This window comes from Gobio gobio (genome assembly GCF_949357685.1).
Source record: "Gobio gobio genome assembly, chromosome: 12".
Classification (NCBI taxonomy): Eukaryota; Metazoa; Chordata; class Actinopteri; order Cypriniformes; family Gobionidae; genus Gobio; species Gobio gobio.
In genome coordinates this window covers 63670-85000 of record NC_137105.1, presented here as the reverse complement: position 1 = coordinate 85000, position 21331 = coordinate 63670, and the positions used below count along the sequence as shown (strand labels likewise).

General features: G+C 43.2%; 1 protein-coding gene across 1 annotated transcript in view; it reads right to left on the bottom strand.

Moving 5' to 3' along the window:
- plcb1l (phospholipase C beta 1-like) overlaps window positions 1-21331 on the bottom strand; it is a 110479-nt gene that overhangs the window by 57761 nt on the left and 31387 nt on the right. Inside the window, exon 3 of the mRNA XM_079831689.1 lies at window positions 12145-12213. Within this exon, the coding sequence (XP_079687815.1) occupies window positions 12145-12213 (69 nt within the window). The remainder of the gene's footprint in view (window positions 1-12144; window positions 12214-21331) is intronic.

The window sequence follows — 21331 nt, the reverse complement described above, 5'->3', positions numbered from 1 at the left end:
ATACACAGTTATATACACAATATACAACTGGCAGTGAAATGTAAACAGGTCCGCTCCATGGACAGTGCAAATAACAGTTACAAGAACACAAGGGAAATTAAAATAGAAATAGAATAAAATTAGAATAAAAGTATTAACATAAGTAGAGTTATAAATAAATCAAGTAAGATAAAAATAGGAAATAAGATAAAAATAAAAAAATAAAATTAAAATATAAAATATAAAGTAAGTGGATATGATAAGTGAGATAAACTGTAGACTTAAAAATAAGTGGTTAACATAATATATATATATATATATATTTATATATAGAGAAGTATAATGTGCAAGCAATAGGTATAATTGCAAATCGGAGTATAATGTGCAAACAGGAGTATGATGTGCAAACAGGTTTATTACAGGTTGTTACACAGTAACAATAGGAACGTAAAGTGCAGTGCAATGGCAGTATGTGAATGTTAATGTATAAACTGGATGTTTATGCGTGTGCGGGGTGAAGTGAAGTCACGTGACTGAGTTCAGGAGTCTGATGGCCTGGGGGAAGAAACTCCTCCTGAGTCTTTCAGTCTTTGCCATCAGGCTACGGAAGCGCTTACCAGATGGCAGCAGGGTGAAGTGAGAGTTTGCAGGGTGATTTATGTCTCTGATGATTTTGGTAGCTCTACCTCTGCAGCGTTTGGTGTAGATGTCCTGCAGAGACGGGAGAGCTGAGCCTGAGATGCGCTCGGATAAGCGCACCACTCTTTGCAGGGCTTTGCAGTCGTGACTGGTGCTGTTCCCGTACCACGCTGTGATGCACTGAGTCAGGACACTTTCTATCGCCCCTCGATAGAAAGTTTTCAGGATGGCTGGTGAAACCCTGAATTTCCTCAGCTGGCGCAGGTGGTACAGTCTTTGCCAGGCTTTTTTCACCTGTGTCTGGATGTGTGTAGTCCAGGTCAGATACTCGGAGATGTTCACACCCAGGTATTTGAAGCTGCTCACTCTCTCTACCGGTGTCCCGCTGATCATGAGAGGGGAGTATGACCGATGCTGTCTCTTCCTGAAGTCCACAATCAGTTCTTTGGTCTTGTTAACATTCAGAGAGAGACAGTTCTCCTGGCACCATGATGTCAGTTGCTCCACTTCGTCCAAGTATGCCGTCTCATTGTTGTTGGAGATGAGACCCAGGACAACAGTATCATCAGCAAACTTGATGATCGAGGTGGAGCTGTGTGTGGACAAACAGTCATGGGTGTAGAGAGAGTAGAGCAGGGGACTCAGCACACAGCCCTGTGGAGCTCCAACACTCAGGGTGATGGAGGTGGAGGTGAACTGGCCTACTCTCACCGCCTGGGGTCTGCCAGTGAGGAAATCTTCAATCCAGAGGCAGAGAGAAGAATTCAGGCCTAGATCCAGGAGTTTGTGTGTTAGCTTAATGGGAACTATGGTGTTAAAGGCTGAGCTATAGTCAATAAATAGCAGCCTGACATAGTTCCCACTTTTGCTGTCGATGTGAGTGAGGCAGGAGTGAAGGACGTGAGAGATGGCATCTTCAGTCGATCTATTGGGACGATAGGCAAACTGAAGAGGGTCCAAAGTGTCAGGAATGGAGGAGCAAATGTTGTTTTTAATGAGTCTCTCAAAGACCTTCATGACTAAAGATGTGAGAGCCACTGGACGATAGTCATTTAGGCAAGAGGGTTTACTGATCTTAGGTACAGGGATGATGGAGGATCGTTTGAAGGAGGTGGGGACAACAGATGTAGCAAGGGACTCGTTAAATATGGATGTAAAGAGCCCTGCGAGCTGATCAGCACAGGACCGCAGAACACGACCTGAAATACCATCCGGCCCAGCAGCTTTCCTGACATCCACACGTTTGAGTGCCCTCCGAACCTCGTCCTCCGAGACAGAGATCACGTGACCGTTGCTGCTCTGAGGGACTCTCTCTGACGCGTCACTCGCCGGAGTCGCGCTGCCGCGATTACCATCAAAGCGAGCGTAGAAAGAGTTTAACTCGTTCACCAGCAACGGATCAGCTCTCACCTCTGCAGAGGATTTAGTTCCAAAAGCACAGATGGTCCTCAGTCCCTGCCACATCCGCCGGGAGTCGTTGAGTTGGAAATGAGATTCCACTCGGTCTTTATAGCGGAGTTTTGCGGCTTTAACGGCGCGCCGGAGGGCGTAACATGAAGCTTTGTACTCCCTCATATCCCCCGTTAGGAGACCGGCATTGTAAGCGGTAGTGCGCGAGTTTACTGCAGTGCGAATTGAACTGTCCACCCACGGTTTCTGATTAGGGAAGGACGTTATAGTTATTGTTTGTGTGGCTTGCTCTGTCAGTGTGTTAATAAAGCAGAGCGCCACTTCTGTGAACTCGCTGACGTCTTCAGAACTCGCGCGGAACATGTCCCAGTCGACGTCATCAAGAGCTGTCTGTAGCGTGATCTCTGAATGGGATGACCAGCGTTTGACTTCCCTCCTCACCGGGGGCTCTTGAACGAGCCTTTGTTTATATTCCGGTGTGAGGAAAATGGCGGCATGGTCCGATTTGCCAAAAGCTGGCTGTGACCGAGCTTTGTAGGCGTTCTTAAACGGAGAGTAGCAATGATCCAGTGTGTTTGCTCCTCGTGTGGGACAAGAACCCCTTAGTCTCGGGTTCTTGACTCAATAAATGTTCTAAATAAGGAGAAATGTCTTAAATGATCACTTTCATGTTTAAAGCTACACTATGTAACTTTTCAGTCCACTAGAGGTCGCCTGATAAAAACAAAGCGTAGTTTGATGACGGCACGTTTGAGCGCAGAAGACTGGGTCATGTAGTCTTCAGCTCAGCCGGTGGAAAAGAGTCAGGATAGGACTCGGGCAGAAATTATGTTCATGGATGCGATTGTTAACATTACTGTAGTATGAAGCAGAGCAGGGCCGAGTGTTGTGGAGCTGAGGAACCGCTGGAGCGATTGAAGAGCGGGACTTTTATTATGACACGGTCGCCGGCGCCACTTCCTCTTTTCCAGTCAGGAGTATGAGGTAACGCAACTCTGTTTATCGTATTAGACACATCTGAGTGTGTTGAAAAGGAAGTTATGACGTTTGCTCGGCGGCTGCTATGACACTTGTTCACACTGCAGTAAGAGTAAAGCGTTTCTGCAGAATAAAACCGGAAACCGAGGGGAATGCAGATATGACGCCATCGACAGGCGACTCCCTCAAACGCATAGCTCACACGTCCCGGTTCCTTGGTTAAAATAGCAATTTATCACGATTTACAAATAGTTGGAAACATTTGGGATATTCTAAGTACTCAACTGAACAAAATATATAACACTGGCCTAGTGGTTTTTGGATATTTTACTGCAAAAATCTTACATAGTTCACCTTTAAGGGGTTAGTTCAGTTTTTCTAGTGATAAATTATATTTTAAATTATATAAATTATATTTACGAGCTACAAAACCAAATGAAACAAAAAAAAGCAACAAAACAAAATGTATTGATTGAAACTAATTCTTTAAATTGACCCCATGATGGAAACCCTTCTATACGCTGGTTGTAACCGGTTAGGCTCTATACAGAAGCCCGTCCTCAGAGCCCTTGGTCATCTGATGAGGTGTTGATGTTAATGAGCGGTGGAGACGTGATCTCCTCATCACGCTCAGGTCTGTTCTTTACTGGCCGACTGTCAGCCAACGCTTCACTGACCCTGAGGATTCCACAGACTGGCGTAATGACCGCTGGCTTCAGTCCTGTTTAATTCAGCAGAACGCGGCGGGCCGCACGTACGGATGACAGCTCTGGGTTTGAAGAGTGGAAGCAAAGCTACAGCGAACACACTCCAGTGTCTGTAACACAGAGCCGTCTGAAACACCTTTGCTGCAGTTATATTGTTGGACTATTGATGGTAAAACAGGAACTAGTTTCAGTATTTAAAGTGCTTTTTAAAGAACAGTTATCTCTGCATCTTCTGTGTCTCGATGTGATTTTTCAGCAGGTGAAGACGGTGTGTGTGACTGACAGCTGCTCACTCTCATCTCTCTCCTAATAAAAGCCAAAAAACACTGCTAACAAATTTCCCTTCGATCACACATTTCTCTTTCTTCTCAATAATGAACTGTGATTCTCCTTTAGCGAGCAGCATTTGGACTGGCTGAGTAATGTGAGAATGAGAGTGGACTGAGCTGACTTCAGATCAGAGGCAGCGACTGTGAGGAGACTCAGAAACACACTCACAGGAACAGATACATCAGATTAGAAGTCTTGTTTTCTGAGAATGAGTTCTGTCTGTCTTTCTGTCTGATTGATTTGTCTGTCTGTATGTCTGTCTATCTGTCTGATCTCTCTGTCTGTCTGTCTGTCTGTATGTCTGTCTGATCTCTCTGTCTGTCTGATCTGTCTGTCTGTATGTCTGTCTGTCTGTCTGTCTGTCTGTCTGTCTCTCTGTCTGTCCGATTGATCTGTCTGTCTGTCTGTCTGTCTGATTGATCTGTCTGTCTGTCTGATCTGTCTGTCTGTCTGATTGATCTGTCTGTCTGCCTGTCTGTCTGTCTGTCTGTCTGTCTGTCTGTCTGTCTGTCTGTCCGATTGATCTGTCTGTCTGTCTGTCTGATCGACCTGTCTGTCTGTATATCTGTCTGTCTGTCTGTCTGTCTGTCTGTCCGATTGATCTGTCTGTCTGTCTGTCTGATCGACCTGTCTGTCTGTATATCTGTCTGTCTGTCTGTCTCTCTGTCTGTCCGATTGATCTGTCTGTCTGTAACACTAAATTTTTCAACTAAACATCGAAATAAATCTAAATAATAAACTAAATTAACAATTTAAACTAAATTACTGATCGAATTATTGATCTAAAGCCCACACTGTCACTGTATGATAATTGAAATGAACTGATGACATCAGCGTTTTTTTCCAGAATGGCTATACAGCTGAATAAAATTATGCTGCATTATTTTCCTGTTTAACACTGTAAAGCTGCTTTGAAACAATCTACATTGTTAAAAGCGTTATATAAATAAAGTTGACTTGACTTGACTTGACTCTGTCTGTCTGATCGACCTGTCTGTCTGTATATCTGTCTGTCTCTCTGTCTGTCCGATTGATCTGTCTGTCTGTTTGTCTGATCGACCTGTCTGTCTGAACTTCCTCACTGATGCCTGTGCAGGAAAATGTGATGGCAGTTAACTGCACTGATTTTAATATACACCATGAATCTATAACTGTAGGCATTGGGTCTGTTTTAAAGCAGCGCTGAGAGCAGCGGATGCAGGTCCGGCATGTAAAGGTGAGCGGCTGCGCTGGTCGACTGTTTGTCCTCACCAGAACTTGAGATGCGTCGCAGACTCTTGACCAATCTACAGTCCGTATGTGTCACATGTCTGTCTTGTCCTGTGCTGCACATGTGGTGTTTTGGGTCATTTCTGTCATGTGCGTTCCTGTCTTCAGTCTTGACCCCACCCCCCTTGTTATCTGATTATTGATTAATTTGTCCCACCTGTTGTTCCCCAATACCTGCCTTGTTTGTCCTCTATTTAATCTCCTAGCGTCTTCTGTCCGGTGCTGGTTCATTGTCGTCTTCACGTCATGTTCATTGGTATGTCTTGTGTTCCTGATTCCTTGTATGCATTTCAGTTTGTTTAGTTTTCCCCCTCTTGGGTATTTTGTTTGTGTTTATTTTATTATTTAAATAAAACCACCCTTTCTTCTTTTGTTTGAGTCCTCGCCTCCTCACTGCACCAGCAGCCGTGACAGAATGAACCAGCCAAACATGAGGACTCAGCAGAAGATGAGGAACGGGGGAGAGGCGGCAATTTCCCCTGAAGAGGTGGACCCCATATCGCCTTGCCCTGGTAGTAGTAGGAAGGACCTTGGACCTCCGGTGGACCTTGTTCCGGTGGTCCCTGTTCCGGTGGATCGTGTTCCGGTGTTCCCTGTTCCGGGGGATCGTGTTCCGGTGGTCCCTGTTCCGGTGGATCCAGTTCTGGTGGATCGTGTTCCGGTGGTTCCTGTTCCGGTGGATCGTGTTCCGGTGGACCTTGTTCCGGTGGTCCCTGTTCCGGTGGATCCTGTTCCGGTGGATCGTGTTCCGGTGGTCCCTGTTCCGGTGGATCCAGTTCCGGTGGTCCCTGTTCCGGTGGACCGTGTTCCGGAGGACCTTGTTCCGGTGGTCCGTGTTTCGGTGGTCCCTGTTCCGGTGGTCCCTGTTCCGGTGGATCGTGTTCCGGTGGTCCCTGTTCCGGTGGTGGATCCAGTTCTGCTGGTCCCTGTTCCGGTGGATCCCGTTCCGGTGGACCCTGTTCCGGTGGACCCTGTTCCGGTGGACTCTGTTCACTCTGTTCCGGTGGACTCTGTTCCGGTGGTCTTGAAGCGGAGGAAGAGAAGGAAGGCTCCCTCCGCGACTGTTCCGGTGGTCCCTGCTCTGACTGCGCCGCCCAGGTGCCCTGCTCCGTCCGCGCCGGCAAGTCCTGAACTCTGCGGGCCACCCTGGCCTCCTGAACTCTGCGGGCCACCCTGGCCTCCTGAACTCTGCGGGCCACCCTGGCCTCCTGAACTCTGCGGGCCACCCTGGCCTCCTGAACTCTGCGGGCCACCCTGGCCTCACAAACTCTGTGGGTCGCCCAGGCCTCCCGAACTTTCTGATGGTCTGTAGGGTCTGTCCCTCCCGTCCCACCCTGGTGGAGCGTCTGGTAGCCGCTCCTTAAGGGGGGGGGTAATGTCACATGTCTGTCTTGTCCTGTGCTGCACATGTGGTGTTTTGGGTTATTTCTGTCATGTGCGTTCCTGTCTTCAGTCTTGACCACACCCCCCTTGTTATCTGATTATTGATTAATTTGTCCCACCTGTTGTTCCCCCATACCTGCCTTGTTTGTCCTCTATTTAATCTCCTAGCGTCTTCTGTCCGGTGCTGGTTCATTGTCGTCTTCACGTCATGTTCATTGGTATGTCTTGTGTTCCTGATTCCTTGTATGTATTTCAGTTTGTTTAGTTTTCCCCCTCGTGGGTATTTTGTTTGTGTTTATTTTATTATTTAAATAAAACCACCCTTTCTTCTTGCGTTTGAGTCCTCGCCTCCTCACTGCACCAGCAGCCGTGACAGTATGATTCTGGACACAGTTTATACAGCACTTACCATCAACACACTGAAACAGGAAACAGACACGGAAACACACGCGAGGCCATAAACACAGCATAAATCACATTCGCTGTTTGAGATAAAGAGACAGAAGGGTTTGTTATCAGAGTTCATATACACTAGCAGTCTGTTGTTCCTATTGCTGGTGAAACATGAACTCAACATGAATAGTTCAATGTTCTGCTGATGTTTACTAAGAAGATTCGACTGCAGTTTTTGAGTCAAGATGTTTCTGTAAAATGTCCCTGACCAGATAATGATGGTGTTGTGCTGATAATATTGCTCTGAAACAATCTGTATTGTATAAAGCTTATATAAATAAAGGTGACATGACCTGATGTCGGAAGTGAGGCGCCGAAAGCTCACTGACAATTTGTCTATACACTCGTTCTCAAAAGACCTTAATACCTAGACAACAGGCACTCACAAAGTCACAAGCTTGATTCTTTTTCAACTTCACATCTCCAAATCTATCTTTACAAAATGTTAAGTGCCCTCCGATAATCACATAATGCTGTGGGTGGAATCATTGACAAGCTGTGATGATGAGCGACAGCTTAAAACAGCTCAACATGTTCACAAGAAGAGTTCCCTCTGGAACAACACCACAGCTTCCATCCCAGCACAGCGGCTCTTCAGAGCTGAATGACCAACTCAAACTGAACCACTAACACAGACTGGGATTTGACCCAGTAGGACCCAGTGTTCATGGACAGTCCTAAAGAAAGCTGAAACACTGGAGTAGCCACGTTCAAAGCTGCTAACATGTAGATAAACACACACGTGTGAATGCTAACCTGTTCCAGATGATCTTCTCACACATATTTACAATGCTGTCCATACCCCACGGGCTTATTATTATTCAAGCCCCTTATGTGCAGTAAAATCACAGCCTCGTGTAAAACATCGGGACGCTGCTATAGAAATCAAGAAGAGGAGCAGAGTTATACTTCTAAACCAGAGCTGTCCTACTGCAGTACTGGCATATTTCTGGGGCACGTGTCTGTGCGTGTCATCAAAGCATTTCATGTGCATTATGTTCCGTAAGGTTTGTAGACCAGGAAGCAACAGTCTCAATGCATTTGTGCAGCTTTGTCGGACACCAACAAACGAGGCTCTGTTCTGCTGAAAACAACAATCTGCCAAAGACAGAAACATAAAATCACTGCTAGCAACCAGGAGGCAACTCTTGCCGGACGTGAAGATGTAGAGCAGAAGGAGAACTCGATGTTGGTTTGGTGCCTAGGCGATGGTCTGATGTCCCGCTGTGCTTTGTGTTAGAAAGGGACCCAGAATGAAAGAGGCTGGGAAAAGCTGGGAATCTGCAGTAAAACTGTCAGCCGACGGCCAGGCCTTTAGAATTACAGCGGCGGCTACAGCTGAGCAGAAGCTCTGACGTTACTGCACTATTACAGCATGCAAGCGCAACATTTACTGCCTTTTGCATAACAGACAAGTCTGAAGCGTAAACAAAAGGTCTGTATTGAGAAGCGATCTTAAATTTACATGTACATTGATTTATTTAAGCAATATCACACAAAACAACCTCAGTGGAAACACAAACCCTCATGAGTCCTGACACACACAGGCACAAATGACTTCTTCAATCCATTCAATTTGCATTTTCAAAATATTCATGGTTTGGGACTGATTTGCTGTTGAAATTTGGACATATCAATTCTCTGTCAGACAAATTGTCATTTTAAAGGCTGAAGTTGAAACTTGGATCATAAAGGCAGAAGAAGATCTGGCTGTCTTCACACATAGTGAAGGTCACTATTAAGGGCAGTACTATTACTTAAGACCTGTAGTATTGCTCTGAATAGTGACCTTGACTGTGTGTGTTTTTAAGTGTTTTAAAGGTCTGAGCAAGAGGTGTGCGATATTTGTGTGTGAACGATTCAGATGAGATCAATTGTTCAGTCGCAGTTCTTCAGCTGCCGTTCCCCATCTCTACATACTGTTGATTCATTTCCATTGTAAAGATCAATTATTAAATTCATTTATTTTAATAATAGATTTTTCTGCAGAAAACAGTGATCGTCCAGCTCAGTTCAGTTCTCATACAGCAGCGTCAGTACAGTCAGATCAATAATACTGTTGAATATTAAGTGTCCAGAGGCGACAGTGGCAAGAACCCAAACTCCATCAGTGACAGAATGGAGGAAAACCCTTGGGAGAAACCAGACTCAGCCGCTCAGTTCTCCTCTGGCCAGCGATTGAACATGGTGTGGTTATGATTCAGACAGAATTACGGGTCAGAAGTCAGATTGGGATTGGAACATTCAAAACATTCATCAGATGTTCAGCAACGCAGGTATAAACGCTGATGCTTAAAGACCACATTGCAAGCAGGTTTGCACGGCACAGCATCAGGAAGACCAGGCCTTTCCTCACTGAGCATGCAGCACAGCTTCTCGTCCAGGCCCTGGTCATTTCCAGGCAGGAATACTGCAATGCTCTTCTGGCTGGACTTCCATCGTGTGCAGTCAAACCTCTACACATGATTCAGAATGCAGCGGCACGTCTTGTCTTCAAACAAGCCTGAGAAACCTTCACAGAGAGGCACAAAATCACTGTTCCTTGCATGTGGAACGATTTTCCCAACCCTATCCGGACAATATTCAAGAAACCGCTGAAAACGTATCTCTTCCATCAACATTGCGTCCCGCTGAAAACAAATGTCTTCCCTACGCTTTTACTATTCCTCAATCCATTACCTGCACGTCTCGTGTTTATTCCCTTCTTGTATTTCTCATTTGCAAGTGGCTTTGGATAAAGCGTCTGATAAATGAATAAATGTAAATGTAAGTAACAGCATCCCAATAGACCTGCTGCTGTCTGAGCCGTTAATCAAAGAACAAAAGAGAAAATCACAGATTTTTAAAGATTATTCAGTTTTTTACTGAAATGCTACAGCTTATTTAATTTCTATGTTATATAGTATTTGTCTTATTAGTATTTGAAATTTCCATATTTGTTCTTATTTTTAAGAACAAAGATAAAATAATTGAAATAAAAATAAATAAAGTCCTAAATGGTCTGTCATTCTTTTTTATTTTATCTTTGTCACCTTTTAAAGTAAATTTTTTAACACAGTACAGGGAAATTACTTTGGCTTAGTCTGTCTGAAAAACCAACAAGAAAAAGATTTGTGAAAAGATTCTTCTAGTTCTAGTCTGCGCTCCTGACAACCATCAGCTTCTTCCAGCGCTTCAGTCATTAAACTCTTCTCTTCCTGGGCATTTCTAGAACAACCTCTGGATTGAGACGCATGTTCTCGCCTCGTGCTCTCCAGCGGAGCCCATTCCTGTTCAAAAAGACATTTTCATGGAAACACTCAAGTTTTGTACTTTCTAAACAGTCTGTAGAAGTTACTCCTGCTTCTGAGCAAACGTGATACGTGCATAGAGGACATTCACGCTCTAAGCTTTAAAGCTGGTTTAAAATGCAAACATGTTGAGTGTATCGATCACAGAGCCACAGCTGATGCGGCAGGGCATAAATCAAAGTCCCAAAGGGCGTTTCATACTTCACTCAGCTGTGCTGATTCAGGTCAACTGAGACTATTGCAGGTGGACATCGTACAATAAAATGAGCCATCATGACAAGTGAAAATGCTCTGGTTTGATTTCCTCTGTTTAGCAACATCTGAGAACTTTGAATGAAACATCCATCACCAGCTCATTTTGACCTGCCAGCATTCAGCCTCATTATCCCTTCAAAACAAGCAGTCAAAGCACAAGAAACACTAGCCCACCTGCGGAGAGGAAGTGCGGAAGACCAGGTGTGGCCGTCGCAATTCCCCAGACTTCCTCCTTCTACGGTTTCACCATCATGGGCGAGTGTAATTCGAACAGGCTTTAGGGAACCTAACAAACTAACCTGAACAAGCTCCTACTGTATACAGAGGAATGCGGGCAGATCTGCGGCTGGATAAAGGGTTTTGTCAGGCAGGTCGTCTGACTGTGAGAACCCAGAGAAGAGCGAGCTGGACTCTGAGCCTTCTGACTGCAACAGATTAAGTGCAATTAAACGGATTGACAGCCTGGAGAGAATGAGGTGTCCGCGGATCAGTCCGTCCGTAGATCAGCCGCTCTGGGCATTCAGGCCTTTCCACAATTCATGCAAGCCAATTCTTACAGTTATGAAACCATGTTCTCTGAGCATGTGGCCGAAGGGGGATTTATGGGATTTTATGTTTGGAAGAGAGCGTCAGCAGATGAATTTTGTTCAAATTGTATATTGATCTATAAATGAGTCATTTGGAGCCGAAGCCCCTGTGAGTGTTACAAATCGAAGCATCTAAAGCTCATTGATCTTTATAAATGTGTTCATAGATACTGTATGTGTCTAAATGCATTCATTCAGACGATGTGAAACACACACACGTCTCTCTCTAGCCATCAATCTTTGACCCTCCTGTAAGGCCACTATCATGACATGGGAAACGGCATTTTTCTCCATATTCTGTGCAGCGACCTATGCCACTGCCGCTCTGAAACATCCATCAGAGGAGCCAGTGCTCGCTCACATCCGCTCTTCTGAGGCTCTTTAACATGAACGCTTCTCTCTACAATGACACGATTCTCACATCAGCACTAATGAATGCTGGAAACCGGAAACCATCGGCTCTTTCCGTCTTTAAAGCGCAATCTAAAAGCCTTGATCGGCAAATGCGTTATGTTTCTGACAGCTAAGACAACATCTTTGGAAAACTCTTTGAAAGGCGTTAGATTGTAAACGAGAAGTGTCTGCTCTTGCTCTGTTTCAGACACTCATATACAGTTCATGAGCACCAGATTTCATAAGCTATTTGTGGAAATGTTACTGGCATATCCGGCACAGAGCAGCTTTGCTTCTTGTCAGCATATTCCTCTCTGGACACATCTACATTTATGATCAGACCGTATTTGTGCCAGAAATAAAGAGACAATAATGTCTGTTCATTTTCATCTTGTACTAACACAAAGTCAGCTCTGCTCTGCATGAGAGAACCAATGATCGACGCAGACACACATTTAAATGCTGTATTACCTTCGGCGTCTTGGCAAATCTCCCATTTCTCGTATCCTTGATGATAGAGACTTCTAACAGCTCGGTCTCCTGCAATCACACATGAGATTTATGAGCATTATGAGAACAGCATGTTTAGATTTACGTCCACAGCACAATTATAGCAGACAATAAAGTAATAAAACAAAATAAATATATAATCGTGACATATGATGGAAAACAGGTTGCTTCTTGCTCTTTTCAAATAAAAGACTTTGACGTTGTGTGTTTTAAAGTAGTGACAGTGTAAGGGTCAGAGGAAGGTCAAGCGAGTCTGTGAGAAACACTGGTCAGCCAATTATACCACAGCTCATTTACATACAGCCAATCCTACCACAGCTCATTTACATACAGAAGTCTTAAGCGGTCTGTGTGATTGGCTGGGAAACTGTCTCCAGCCACAGCTTAGATATCAGCAGGGTCTGAAGGACGTTTGAGGTCTGAGAGAGACTGAGGGCGCTTCTCAATTCTTATTTGTGCATCCTTGTTTTCTTTCCTAGCTTCCTTTCCTCGCAACTTATCTCCACCCTTTCAGGATGCGAGGGAAGGACGTAAGGAAAAGACGCGAGGACGGAGGAATTTAATCAAGCGAAATGATATATCATCGCTCCCTTTAGCGTCACTTCAAAGCGTCGTCAATTAATGATGACTCTACACCGCTGGGTTTAGTTTGCATGTCAGGATTCTTGAACATTAGAGATAACTATTTATATTGTAATAGTTTCAACCCCTAAAAAATACCACATTTGTCCAAATTTTATTGAATATTACCAGTTATCAATAACAACTAATTATTCCCAGTTATTAACTGCTTTTTATTTGTTGTTTATAGTATTACAGTTTGTTTCTTTCATTTTCTTGTACTTTGATATAATTCTGCAACTGTCAGCTGTTGTTATTTGACATTCATTTGTGTCTTGTACATGTAAACATAATAATAATAATGAATAAACTGTGGCAAGATGTGAAGGGGGAGGAGAATTAATAAGTGGATAAAACACTTCCGCAAAAGATACACCCATGTGTCCTCGCTCATGACTCCTCAGGAAGCCTCCTCACTCCTCCATCCTCACTCCTCACTCCTCACTGCTCACTCCTCACTCCTCACTCCTCACTCCTCACTCCTCACTGCTCACTCCTCCATCCTCACTCCTCACTCCTCACTCCTCCATCCTCACTCCTCACTGCTCACTCCTCCATCCTCACTCCTCACTCCTCACTGCTCACTCCTCCATCCTCACTCCTCACTCCTCCATCCTCACTCCTCACTGCTCACTCCTCCATCCTCACTCCTCACTCCTCACTGCTCACTGCTCACTCCTCCATCCTCACTCCTCACTGCTCACTCCTCCATCCTCACTCCTCACTCCTCCATCCTCACTCCTCACTGCTCACTCCTCCATCCTCACTCCTCACTGCTCCATCCTCACTCCTCACTCCTCCATCCTCACTCCTCACTCCTCCATCCTCACTCCTCACTGCTCACTCCTCCATCCTCACTCCTCACTCCTCCATCCTCACTCCTCACTGCTCACTCCTCCATCCTCACTCCTCACTCCTCACTGCTCACTGCTCACTCCTCCATCCTCACTCCTCCATCCTCACTGCTCACTCCTCCATCCTCACTCCTCACTCCTCCATCCTCACTCCTCACTCCTCCATCCTCACTCCTCACTCCTCACTGCTCCATCCTCACTCCTCACTCCTCACTGCTCACTCCTCCATCCTCACTCCTCCATCCTCACTCCTCACTGCTCACTCCTCCATCCTCACCCCTCACTCCTCCATCCTCACTCCTCACTCCTCACTGCTCACTGCTCACTCCTCCATCCTCACTCCTCACTGCTCACTGCTCACTCCTCCATCCTCACTCCTCACTGCTCACTCCTCACTCCTCCATCCTCACTCCTCACTGCTCACTCCTCACTCCTCCATCCTCACTCCTCACTGCTCACTCCTCCATCCTCACTCCTCACTGCTCACTCCTCAATCCTCACTCATCACTCCTCCATCCTCACTCCTCACTCCTCACTCCTCACTCCTCACTGCTCACTCCTCCATCCTCACTCCTCACTCCTCCATCCTCACTCCTCACTCCTCACTGCTCACTGCTCACTCCTCCATCCTCACTCCTCACTGCTCACTGCTCACTCCTCCATCCTCCATCCTCACTCCTCCATCCTCACTGCTCACTGCTCACTCCTCCATCCTCCATCCTCACTCCTCACTCCTCCATCCTCACTGCTCACTCCTCACTCCTCACTCCTCACTCCTCCATCCTCACTCCTCACTCCTCACTCCTCCATCCTCACTCCTCACTCCTCCATCCTCACTCCTCACTCCTCACTCCGCACTCCTCACTCCTCACTCCTCCATCCTCACTCCTCACTCCTCACTCCTCACTCCTCACTCCTCACTCCTCACTCCTCACTGCTCACTGCTCACTCCTCACTCCTCACTCCTCACTGCTCACTGCTCACTCCTCACTCCTCCATCCTCACTCCTCACTTCGCACTCCTCACTGCTCACTCCTCACTTCTCACTTCTCACTCCTCCATCCTCACTCTCACTCCTCACTCCTCCCCTAACCTTCCAGAGGTCACACACTATCGGCACGTGATGACAGCATAACCCTAACCCTCTCTAAAGTTGGTCTCTAAAACATCAAGTGCATCACATTCAAAACTTTTTGTTTAAAAGAGTGAGACAAACGTTTAAATAAAGTGTTCCGTGAAGGAGTGTGAGTGATGCTCTACAGGACACACGGCCGGTCCTGTCCACTGCTGAAACAAACATTCAACACAGCTAATGGCTGATATTCAAAGACTGCTTGGTTTTCCAATGTTGGAGAATAGTCTTTAGCTACAATTAGAGCAATGTAAACTAATTTCACATGATGTGGTGCAACATCCATCTCTGAAAATAACCCAACAGACTGAAGGAGACAATGGTATTTCATTCCCAAGTACAGTGTTAGAATTTCTCTATAACCTCCTAAATTCTGAACAGTAGTACAAAACCATAAGGAGTGGAGGTAAGTATCGACTGAGATTACATTGGGCACAGATTGGCAAATTTTATATTTTCTATATTGTGTAATATGTACTCGGTGCAAAATCTTACATTGAATAAATTGTAGAATTATTAATCAAATAAAACATTTTTACAAATTTGTGTCCACACATTAGAATCGTAGGAAAAGGATATCTCTGAATCCCATTATCAGTAGGTTAGTATTACAAATTATCTGTATTAAGTATTCGTTTATATAATTTAGATAACATTTTGATCTGAGTAACAAATGCAGAAGGTTGAAGCGCACAATAATTAAAATTTACCTTATTCTTAATCACCTTTATATGTAAATAATGAATACATTCTCCTTTAGGAATAGCATATTTAGATGTTAAATCTTTAAATGAAATAAATCTGTTTTCTGGAAATAGATGAAGAGGAGTTATACCATTGTAAAGGAACTGCTCTGAGACAGAAGATTGAGAATCCAAACGCAGCTTTATTGAAAGGGTAATCCACAATCGTAGTCAAGAGTTCAGGCAAGGTCAAAACACAGGCAGGCAGTCCAAACAAACAGACACAACAAAGCAGGGGAAAAGTAATCCAAGAACAGGCAGGTAATCCAAAAACCGACAGACAAGAAACCATGGCGACCGCTCAGAATTGCCATTGTTACACTAAACAAGACTTCACAGAGAATGACCGAGTGAACATGGCATATATAGTCAAGGTAATGAGGTAAATGAGACACAGGTGTAAAAAATGAGTGCTGATGAGTCCGGGCAAAGGATTATGGGTAATGTAGTCTTTGATGGTATGGCCGGGGGGGAGTGCCCTCTGGTAGTAATCACGGGCACTCTCACTGGTGAATCGTGACAACCATGTTGACTCCATCTACAGAAATAAAGAGGTTTTCTGTTCAAATAAAAGTCAGAATTATACCAAATTGGAGAAAGTATACAAGGATCCATTGTAGATTTAGTTTTTTTTTCTCCCACCAAGTAGTAAGAGTTGAAGAAATGAATTTATTTTTAAAATAATTATGTTTTTAATTGATGTTCCAATAAAAGGTAAATCATTGCATTTAATATTATTACAATCGTATTGTTCCAAATCAATCCATGCATCAAAATCTAAATTAATATGCATCCACTTAATAAGAAATTGCAACTGATTTGCCAAATAATACATAAAAGCCTAACCCTAATTTGGAGCATCTAACCCCATAACTGATTTTTTTTGCAAAGTGGATAAACTAACCAATAAAAATCAGATTGATTACTCAAACTCAAAACGCTCATGCAAACAAAGGAGATTTTTAGTTTTTTCTCCCATATTTTTTCGTTGTTTTGGATTAAAAAGTGGGATGCGTTTTGAAGGCTGGACCCTTACACTGACATGTATGCTGGTGTTTCTTGGCTTCGTCCGATCTGATCTGATTTTGTTCATGTTTACATGGCCGGTCCCTTTCCTCTCTGGTGTATTTATTGCAAAAACACGTTCAGAAGATGAATCTTGAGTGTTTTAGCTTTCAAATGATGCATAGTTTGTGATAGTTGATTGAATATTTTTTTATAAAACAAAAGTAAATAAAAGTACAAACACCATTAGGGGAGCTAACCATCCACACCATTAGGGGGAGCTAACCATCTTCATAGATGAGTATTTAGCCAGGTACCATACCTGAAGAAGTAGGCAAGCATGTGGATAGAGGAAGCAATGGCTTTCCTGGGCTATTCCGTTTGACTTTGTGAGGTCCTATGATTGAGGAAAGTGTTTCCTTTTGGTCAATCAGTAAGTAGTATGTTTTTTGACAAAAATCACCAAACCAGAGCATGTATTTAATATGTAACTATGGTATTGAGTGTGTTGAGCATTGCGCTATTCATGCTAATTGTGGCCGTGTCTTCTATTTAGATGGACCTTTTATTCCTATGCTTTCTTTCATGTGAGGAAAGTGTTTCATAAGGGTTGCTTCCGCGAACTGCCTGCTTTGTGGTTTGTTGCTGGGATCATGAACCTTGGACGTTTAGCGTGAGCACAAAGAGGTGGTGGATTGCACTTGTGGAAGACAGGAAGACTCCTTTCTTTTCGTCAAGTTTGATTCGTTTACATCAACTTTGGGATTATCACTAAGTGAACTGGGTTTTCTAAAAGTGCTGACTTTTGCATGGACCTTTCATCCATTACAAACCTTTGGCCTTCACAATCAGCTAAATTTTGTCATTCTCTTTTCCAGTCCAGATCCCCCAAACTCTGAACTTTTCTTGTTTGATGACTGATGTAATTGATGTTTTCTACTTTGTTTAGTATTTAGTTTTTTGTATAATGTAAAAGTTTGAGATTTGGGTTGTTGAATACAATATAAGTGCAGATCTTGGGTCTGTTACTTCAGGTATATAGTTGGGTAAACCAAAGCCGACTAGTTTTTATCTATACCTAAGTTAGTAGCAAGCCTTTCCGTCTCCACACTGATATATAACTTAAGCCACAAAGGGGTAGCGGTTATAACATTCAAGTTCTGAGAACGCTCCGTTAGCTGGAATCTGCTAAAGGTGACTATGGCATTATTCTAGGAACGTTTTTTTTTTACTCAATGAGACTGTATATAATGTTATAAGAATGCAAAAAATTTTTATAGAACATTTTATTCCAACATTTACATAACCTTTACAAAGCGTTAGTGAAAGATGTGGGAAGGTTCCTGTCAGCTGGGCGTCCAGATGTGTGTAAGGTCTCATCACGAAATGAAAAGCTATTAAACTCCTCCTCCCCGGATAGAATCGCATTCCTTGTGATTAATTGGGTTTAAAGCGAAGGGTCTCTCTCTTTCTCTCTCTCTCTCTCTCTCTCTCTCGCTCTCTCTCTCGCGCTCTCTCTCGCGCTCTCTCTCTCGCTCTCTCTCTCGCTCTCTCTCTCGCTCTCTCTCTCGCTCTCTCTCTCGCTCTCTCTCTCGCTCTCTCTCTCGCTCTCTCTCTCGCTCTCTCTCTCGCTCTCTCTCTCGCTCTCTCAATCAATGAGCAGTCTGTGTTTGCAGTGGGAGGTGTTTCGAGTCAAAGGTCAGCATTTCCAGTCTCAGTGTAAAGGTTCTGCTTTGAAGTGTGTTTAAAAAAGCCCCAGCGCTGTGTGAAGCTGGCAGTCGCACCGCCGAGGACAGAGCACGTCCAATCACAGAGAGAGAGAGAGAACAATCATTTCTACCTGTGCGCGTCACACAGCGGGCCACTGGAGTTCAAACACCCCTAACTCTACAGCTGCCCATTATCTATTCATCAGAATGAAAATGTGGCTGTGGTATCTTTGAAACCAACACATGGGCAGTTTTGTTTTGTTTGTAATGATTATGCCTCCATATGCACCCATACCTCCACTTTCCCTGTCCTTTCAAAATTCTCTCATTAATACACAAAAATGAGTAACTTTTCAATGCCACAAACTGCTGTTCTCCTGCATGTTACAGGAAGTTGCTCTGTAAATTAACATTAATCATCACAAACCCTCGTATGATCTATTTCCACCTCAGCAGGTCTATAAAGCTGCACCATCATGAGAAAGTAGGAGATTAATACACATGAAGGCATACACACAACTTGCCTTTAACATTTGCATATAAGCGCTTGTGGTTGTGTGTAATATGTAACCAGATCTTTCACTCTCAGCACAGTTACATATTATACTGGCTACTCCGAGAGGAAGAGACGGTCTTATGTTTAGGTGACATTTGGGTGAATCCAACATAACGGAGGGGAATATCCGGTTCTGCTCAAGTGTATCTCATTTACTTCAGCATGTCTCAAAGAAAACACTTCCTGAATGTCTTCAAAACCTACCAGACGCTGTCAAATCCAGTCCCTCCCTCTGTGACCCTTGACCCCGTGAAGACGGACTACAGGAGAGTCAGAGGTCAGAGGTCAGACCAGGGCAGATGGGTCTTATTGTGGTTTTGCATCTGTTTTTGAAGACTGCTTAATCATAACCGATGAACTCAAAGATACAGAGAGAACACAGGATATTATCATTAACTATTAAATATATTTCTCTTAATTAAAATGTATCTGAAATAAAATAAAATATAAATTAGGGCTGTCAAAAGATTATTCACGATTAATCGCATCCAAAATAAAAGTTTGTGTTTACATAATATATGTGTGTGTACTCGGTTAATTATTATTTATATATAAATACACACACATTCATGTATATATTTAAGAAATATTTGCATGTATATACTGTATATACATTTATATAATCTATAATATATATATAAATATAAATGTTTTATATATAAAAATAATATTTTTTCTTAAATATATAAATGCTTGTGTATTTATATATAAATAATAATTAACAGAGTACACACACATATATTATGTAAACACAAACTTTTATTTTGGATGCGATTAATCGCGATTTATCTTTTGACAGCCCTAATATAAATATTACTTTATATTACTACCTTGGTAATAAACTGAAATGAGTTTCAGTTGAAGCACTTAAATGATTAAATGGGAAAAATGAAAACTAAGGCCACATCCACACGAAGCCAGAGCTTTCCCTATCCGATCTTTTGTTTCCTCGTCTCCAGAAATATCAGCGTACACACGAAACAACTGATACTGACTCAAAACGATGTAGTACACATGCCAGACCAGTGTGTGGCGCTGTAATACTGCCACAGAAATACACTAAAACAGAGAAGAAGACTTGGAGCATGTGCGAGATAATACAAATGGATGTTCACTCAAATAGTGCCCTATTTAAGGGTATAGGGGGCGATTCCGAACACAGCCTAGGAGTTGCTCGACTACTGATTTCTGCTTGTTGATTTCAATACTTGAGTTACTCGACTACTCGTGGTTCATGCTACTGTAAATTAAATACAATACAGAAATACATGAAAAAGACATGAAATGTTCATTAATTCATAGCTTAATGCAACAATTACATAAGTAAACTCTCAATACATTAGAATTAAGACATATTTTAATTTTCATGTTTACAGAGTAAAGCCAAATAAATAGCTGCACGCAACATTGCAAACCTAACATTTGCATCGTATATGGAAACTATAATTGGCTTTGCAGAGTGTAGCATTGGATGGAGCGGTGTAACTGGGTTCACAGAAGTTGATAATTCCCCTGAAGCCCTCCTGAAACTGCAGAGAGTGCTCTTATATCCTTCACTATAAAATAGAGCCCTGCATTTTCATGTCTGAGCTTCTAGACAATTTTCCCGTCATACTTCACACGCGGGCCGGGCTTCGGACCTGTTTTAGGCTTCTCCTTCGGTTTATATTTTAGACATTAATTAATTCAAATAAACTATGAGATGCTCCTGCGACTCAGTGTTTAGAGTCGCGCCAGCAGCAGTGAGCGCGTCTTCAGCTGCAAGAGTTATGGCCTTTCTACACCTGCTCACTTCATCCATTTTCTCTGATCACATATCTATCTGATTGTAAAAAAACCAGGAGTAAATGCCTTCCTTCTCCTATTGCGGTCATTGATTTTGAAATTAGCTAATGATAAATAAAATGCAGCTCATGTTGCTTTGGTTGACGTGAACTCCGTAAAATGTGCATCTATAGTGCGGAAATTGAAGATCAGATTTATATTTGTTTTGTTTATTTGTTTTTTTATTTTTATTTTGTTTATTAGTTTAGATAATAGCCGGTTTCGTTTGCGAGCAGCCTCAGTTTTTACTGTGGTGGTGATAGTAAACATTTAAACTAATATTGTGATGCTTGAAGTGTTTTATACCTTGTATTTTATTATAGGCAAGTGTTAAGTGTTGATTTGAGAGGCTGATCAAACATGTGGTTAACTCACTGTCGGCCGCTGGCTGCTTGATCCTAACTTCAAAAAACTAACCCTTAATTTAACAAACAAAATATGCTCCAATCATTTTTCTAAATTAACTTAATAAATAAATGAAACGAAATATAAATTTTAACTGACATTAAAAACAAAACTGAACTATTTTAATAGCTGCAACAGTGTGTAATAGTGAGGATAAATAAAAAACACGGGCCATTCGGACTCGGGCTGAGAGTTTGATGAGCTGTCAGACACGGGCCGGGCTCTGGCCGAGAGTTTGATGAGCTGTCTGACACGGGCCGGGCTAGGGCTGAGAGTTTGATGAGCTGTCTGACACGGGC